The following is a 6,976-nucleotide window of genomic DNA, read 5'->3' as shown; positions in this document are numbered from 1 at the left end:
CATTGAGTAACGTAACGGAATAGGTTACAGAATACATTTTGGGGCATGTATTCTGTATTCTGTAATGGAATACATTTTAAAAGTAACCTTCCCAACACTGGATGTAGCTGAAGTGCAGCCTTTCAGCTTTAATTCAGTGGGTTGGACAAACAGATTAAAAATGGGAGAAACTGGAGTACTGTTAGCACAATCCCTTTGATTTAGAGGCTCTAAAGAGTTTGGACAAATGAAGTAACTGAAAATCAAATGATTGTTTCTATTACTTTATTCCAAACCCTTTGCTGGCGCTGACAGCCTGAATGCTGGTTTCCTGCTGTTTAATGCTCTGCCACAGCTTTACTGCACCAACCTGCAGCTGATGTTTGTTTGTGGCCTTTCTGTCCAAAGTTCAGAGTGAAATGCTGAGCGGGGTTAGGATCAGGTGACGGACTTGGACATTGAAGAAAATTCAACTCCTGAGGTGCTTCGGTGGATGTTGTGAGTCATTGTCCGTCTGTACTATGAAACCAGTCCCGGTTTGGCTGCATTTAGCAGGACGTGAGCAGACAGTCTGTGTCTGAACACCTCAGATTCATTCAGCTGCTTCTGTCCTGTGTCACATCGTCAATAAACACTAGTGTCCCAGTGCCACTGGCAGCCATGCACGCCCACAGCATCACACTGCCTGTGCTGTGTTGTGCAGATTGTGTGGCGTGCTCTGGATCGTGAGCTGTTCCACACCTACTTTTTTCTTGATCTTGGTTTCATGTTTCCAAAGAAAGTTTTTCCAGAACAGCGCTGGCTTTGTTAGATGTTCATTTTAGTCACGTCCAGCCTAACCTTTCTATTCTGGAGGCTTGTGAGTGGGTTACACCATGCAGTGAACTTACAGTCTTCTCTTTATGGTGGACTTGGATATATCGATGTGCCTTCCTCCTCCTGGAGAGCTTTGTTGGTTGGCTGTTGTTGTCAGTTTCTCTTCACCATGGAAATGATTCTGCGATCATCCACGGCTGTGGTCTTCTGTGGACGGCCGGCTGCTTTTACACTGCTGAGGTCACCAGTGCTTTGTTTCTGCTCAGCATGTACCAAACTGCTACTCCTAACCAGAGATGACGCGTTACTGTAATCTGATTACTTGACCAACACTGCTCCTAACACTGTAGACATTTCTCAGATGGTTTTTCTGCTCTCTTTGACCGCATGTTGTCTGTTCACAGTAAAACTTTCCAAATGCAAGCACCACACCTCAAAGCAGCTCCAGGCATTTCATCTGCTTAATTACGACGTAACGAGGGAACTGGCCACACCCACTTATGAAATAGCCTCTGAGTCACTTGTCCAATTACTTTTGGTCCCTTTAAAAAGAGGCTGCCACATGTTAAGAAGTCTTCAAATGGGGGTTTCCTACATTTCCCACAATGCAGCAAACTGTGTTAGAACTGAAGAAAGTTAACCACCACCGATGGCGGAGGTTTTTGTGGTTTTGGCCCCAGAGCTCTGTGCGCCCGCTGAATATTCAGAGCAGAATCCGAGCGAAAGCTCAGCCCTCAGCAAGTCCTCCACACACTGCAGCACAGTTTCCTTCAGAGCCTCTTTTAGGCCAAAAATGCGAATGTTGTTCCGTCGGCCTTCCGAGTCAGCCAGTTTCATCTGAATATTCCGTTGTTGCTGGAGCGACTGGATTAGAGCATCTTTTCCATCTCTTCCAGTCTTTTCTCAGCTTCTTGAGTCTGGTCTCATGGCTAGCTAGCTCATTCGCTGTTTCTGCCAGTTTTATATTAATGTCTTTCTTGAAGCTGTCGAATTCGTCCTTCATTTCTTGTGTGATGTCTTTCTTAAACGTGGCAAACTCGGCTTTAAGTGAGTGAATGTCCTTAATGATGTCCTGGAAGTCTGCGTGAGGGTGGCTAGCTGCATCTCCTTCCATCTGCTCGCCTTGCACGCTGTTCTCGGACATGTCTGCGCTGCCTCCTCTTGCCAGCTCCGCTTGTTTCACAAAGTCCTTAATGTTTCCTTGTCTTTTTGACCTTCTTCCACCTTCCATGGCATTTATTACACGGTTTAGCGGTGGAAATATTCGAATTCTGGTTTTCTCTCGAGTTTTGACCGGGAGCTGCAAGCTTATGCTGCCATCTTCCTTACGTCCCCCTGGTGGTCTCCCAAATTTTTTTACATTTTCATTGTAAGTGGGCTAAAGCAATTAATTAAAAGTAGTCTAACATAAATGCTGTAATTTGATTAGTTTAATAAAACATGTAACTTGGATGATTCGATGCTGGCGTGACCACAGTGCACGTCTGCTGTCGCTCACAGTGGTCCAAGGACCGCTCGGGGAGTTTGTGTGTTCAGACACGTGAAACATTACAGGGAACGTTGGTCACTGCAGCTCAGATGAAATAATTATTGTGGGTGATTTTAACATCCATGTAGATGCTAAGAATGACAGCCTCAACATGGCATTTAATCTGTTATTAGACTGTAAAAGAACCCACCCACCACTTTAATCACACTCAGATCTTGTTTTAACACGTGGCATAGAAACTGAACATTTAACAGTGTTTCCTGAAAACCCTCTGCTGTCTGATCGTTTTCATGGATGTTAAAATCACCCACAATAATTATTCTATCTGAGCTGAGCACTAAATCAGAGAAAAAGTCTGAGAAATCCGACAGGAACTCTTTTGAAGACCCAGCTGAATAAGAATCAGAAGGAGGAGTTGAGAGGCCATGCCTTATTTCCTGCTCAACTGGTTACCTGTCACAGGTATGAGTGTCGCAGTCCTGGGTCGGTGACCGAATGTTTTCTGGTATGTATTATTAGTAGTAGTCAATTTCATTATGATGTGTCATTGTTAGTTGCTTGAGTCTGTATTCAGTCAGTCTGCATCTCTGTGTACTTCCTGTTTTACTTTGTTAGTCTCCCGTCTGTTTTGCTCTTCCCTGTTTTGTCTGTGCCAGCCGTGTTCCCAGGTGTTTCCTCTTTGCCCTGTTCTCCACTTGTATTTAGTGTCTGCTTCTTCCTATGCTCTTCGTCACATTGTGCCATCTTTGTGCTGCGTCTCCTCCCTTCGTGGCCCAAGTATTCTTAGTTTCTAGGTGCCTGTTCCCCAGTTCTGCATTTGAAGTTTTGGTTTGTTTGTGTCACGTCTATTGTAATGAGGAGTTTCCCTCGAAATAAAGCTGCGTCCTAAGTTAACTCTCTGTTCTGCATTGTGGGTCCTTTCCTGCACACAGCACGCTGCCTCTGAGCTGCTTCACTTTCACTTTGCTTGGACTGCCTCCCTCTCCTGCGTTGCTGGTAGGTCCTTCGTTCCCTCACACTGCAGGTCATTACATCACACAGGTGTAAACAGGTTTTCTATTTGCAGGTTGTATCCGTACAGGTCGCCTCCTTCCTGAACCTGACAGTCAGAATGAAGCGAGCTGCTTTCACTTTGGCGTGTTCGTGTTTCTCAGGAATGTTAGGCCTGGATTGGTGCTCAGACTCTCCTCCTGCTGCTGATCAGCCTTTTTGTTGTTGCTGTGACCTTTAGACGTGTTTTGGCTTTAGTAATGCTGCTAAGTGTTTGCAGAGATGCAGATGAAGAACGTGGATTTTATTGAATTATTATGAAGCACGGGTGGATCTAGAGACATTTTCTTAGGCTGGCATGGAAATGAAATGGGAGGGGGGGGGGTCAAATCAAAGCCTTTTTAAACACATATGTTACATATGGTTACGATGGTTCACATGCACTGAATCTGCACGTTTGTGTAACTGAATTATTTTCTTTAGCCCACATAATGAAACACCTCAGTTACACGTGTGAGTTTGGATGTTAAGTACTGTGTAGCCTGTATAATAAATAAATATGTAGCCCAGTAAAGCTACACAACATGGGGCGGTTCATTTACAAACACAAGTCTAACTGAAGCTTCACACTTTGTTAGAAAAATCAGATTGTTGCTTAAATTTACACAAAATGTCAGAAATCTGCACCGTCATGAACAAAAAGCTCAGTTTTCATGATTTGTTGGGTTCACCCTCTGGAGAGCACGACATAACCGCACACTTTTCACTACTTTGTGTTTCACCCTTACATCTTTTGTTACCTCGCCTTGTTTGGTATCATTCAGCTGTAGTAACACAACTGATCTGAAATCACACAAAAACATCAAATCCTAGTCGTAGTTATATTCGCTTTACTGTAAAAACCACAAATATGTTTAGTGAATAATTTTACTAAAGTTGAAATGCAAATAAACTGTCACATTTTAAAAACTATTTATCTAAAAGTCAGTGCGTCCGGCCTGTCTTAGTACAAACATTTAAAACTACTGAAACTACAATGAGAGAACAAGCAGGTGTCGCAATAAGATGCCGCACGAATTATTTGTGTCAGTGAAGAAAATGAGTTTGTGGCCACGAGACAGAGAACAGCACAGGGACAAAGCTGCAGGCCTGACAGCAGGACGTGCATCACTGCTCCTGTTTCCACCTGGAGACAGTGTTTGCACTGCAGCCTTTGTCACATTCATTAGTGCCCTCACTGACACACAACACACACACAACACGCTGACTACACACTCCATGCTAAACATCTCAAAACTCTCTCACTCGCTGTCATCACTCCCAAAACTTCGTCCTAAACAACTAAATCTCACGTGTTGCCTTTTTTCTTTCTTTACTCTTTGTGTGACAATAGTATTCAGGAAAAAGCAAAGCTTTTGTATATATTTCATCCTAACTCTGGGTTTAGTCACCTGTCATTAAAATGTAAAAATAGGAAGTCCGAACGTTCAACACAAGAAGGAATAGAGACTCAGCGCGGCTGCAGCTTGTTGCAATGTCAGCTAAAATCAGTCATGTGATTCGCAGCGCACTGAGAGTTAATAACACTCACCTTCAGTCCATTTCCACAGTGTCATAACCAACCAGCTGTGTGAATGGGTGGATGACTGGATATGTAAAGTGCTTTGGGGTCCTTAGGGACTAGTAAAGCGCTATATAAATACAGGCCATTTACCATTTACTGCTGTCTTATATACATCACTGTCATATGCTAAACTAGGGTGGCAAGAGATCATTTCACTGTGAGTCCATCAGACACCTTTGCTGTAGTTTGATGTTTACTCTCTGCTTCCTTTATAGTGATCTACTCTGCAGAGGATTTGATGTCCAACCAACCATACACCACGGAGATGTCCTACTATGAATATGACTATAATGTCAGTGACTACCTAGAATATGATAGTTTTTGTGTTTTTCACAACAACCCGAATGTGGTGAAGGTCATCGGCGCGTACATCCACTCCATCTTCTGCATCCTGGGCCTCGTGGGGAACAGCATGGTCATTGTCACCTACGCCTTCTACAAGAGGATCAAGTGCATGACTGACATCTACCTGATCAACGTGGCCATCGCCGACCTGCTGTTTGTGCTGGCGCTACCATTCATTGTCTACAACGAGCTGTGGTCGTGGCCGATGGGGCAGGTGGCCTGCAAGCTGCTGCGCGGCTCCTACAGCGTGAACCTGTACAGCGGCATGCTGCTGTTCGCCTGCATCAGCACCGACCGCTACATCGCCATCGCCCAGGCTCGGCGCAGGCGCTGGCTGTCATACAGGTCCATCATCTGCGCCATCATCTGGATCTTCGCTATACTCGTGTCCGTCCCCACCTTCTACTTCTATCAGTGGTACGAGCCGTCACACATGAATCACATCATATTCGACGATGATAACCAAACTGATATCCAGAGGACTCCTGCGTACGTCTGTGAGCTCAATTTTGAAGGCCCAGCCATGGCGGTGAGGGTGGACGTCCCCATCACTCAGATCAGCGTGGGTTTCTTCCTGCCACTCTTCATCACGATCTTCTGCTTCAGTGGCATCATCATCACCCTGCTTAAGACCAAGAATCTCCAGCACCACAGAGAGGTGTGGGAGATGCTGGTGGTTGTGGCCGTGTTCATCATCTGCCACCTGCCCTACAACATAGTGCTGCTGTACAACACGGTCACCATGTTTCAGGAGTACTCGTGTGATGAGGCGGACATGCTGGAGAGGGCCCTGACAGCGTCGCAGACCATTGCTTACTTGCACTGCTGCCTGAACCCGATGCTGTACGCCTTGGTGGCGCTGAACTTCAGGAACCAGTTCAGGAGGATCTTCAGGGACCTTTGGTGTCTCGGAAAGGCCCCACGCCGCTTCTCCAGAGTCACCTCCGACTTCTACATGTCCTCCACTCTGCGCTCGATGGACGGGTCCAGCAACAGTGGCGCTTCTTTCACTATGTGAAAACATCTGTGGGTTGATCTCTGAAGATCCAGGTCTCTAACACCGAACGCGATTCACGTCTGTCGCACCGACGAGGTTCCTCAAGATAAAGAGATCTAACGCCGAGCGGCACCTCTTATTCTGATTCATTATTTTGATCGTGAAATATCCAAACTCCTGCATTTTCTTTCTTTTGTCATTATTTTGTGAATGTTTTGTCACCTGAAACGGCGGCTGAACGTGCAGAACCACGAAAACACGTCTGATTTGAACTCGTCTGATCTCTCCTTCATGGAGGCCTCCTCGTGCACCTTCGACCTTTTTCAGCACTGCTGCTGTCTTAAGGACGCCCTGGCGCCGTGCGCAGCTCTGCTGACGCTGTGACTCTGGGCGGTGAATCACTGTGTTTCATGCATGTTTTAGCTGACCTGGAGGTCAGAGTGCGTCGCTTCACCAATGTTCACATTCTTATAATAAAAATGCACTAAAATGTTGGTATTCAGTTTAATCAGTACAGTAAATGATGACAGAAATCATGTGGGCTTTCCTTTGAAAAATCGTCAAACAAGAAAAATATTCAATACTCAATTACCCAGTTTATTTTTCCAAGGACAGTTTTTGCTGCTCTTAACTGATTCAAGCAGTCGTTTTGTTTTTGCACAGCCCAGCAGGAGTCTGTGCAAAAATATATGCAGAAAAGAGTCTCACATGTGTGTGACAGTAACGCACTCGAAAT

At 45.3% G+C, this 6,976-nt stretch overlaps 1 protein-coding gene across 4 annotated transcripts in view; it reads left to right on the top strand.

Moving 5' to 3' along the window:
* The window catches only part of LOC102197327 (C-C chemokine receptor type 6-like), an 11,356-nt gene extending 4,731 nt beyond the window's left edge, over positions 1 to 6,625 (top strand). For 2 of the 4 annotated variants that reach the window (XM_005744148.1, XM_013913606.1), the window contains exon 2: positions 5,114 to 6,625. In XM_005744148.1, the coding sequence (XP_005744205.1) occupies positions 5,137 to 6,261 (1,125 nt within the window). In that variant the 5' untranslated portion in view covers positions 5,114 to 5,136 and the 3' untranslated portion in view covers positions 6,262 to 6,625. Of the gene's footprint in view, positions 1 to 2,732; positions 2,790 to 3,216; positions 3,281 to 5,113 lie in introns of those variants that run through there. The other 2 variants (XM_005744147.1, XM_005744146.1) reach the window with 2 other exon arrangements.
* The last annotated feature ends 351 nt before the right edge of the window (positions 6,626 to 6,976 follow it).

Source organism: Pundamilia nyererei, unplaced genomic scaffold (assembly GCF_000239375.1).
Source record: "Pundamilia nyererei isolate P.nyererei 1_Seehausen unplaced genomic scaffold, PunNye1.0 scaffold00139, whole genome shotgun sequence".
In the NCBI taxonomy this organism is placed as follows: Eukaryota; Metazoa; Chordata; class Actinopteri; order Cichliformes; family Cichlidae; genus Pundamilia; species Pundamilia nyererei.
The sequence above is the reverse complement of the archived record's forward strand: the minus strand, read 5'-3'. Positions and strand labels throughout refer to the sequence as shown.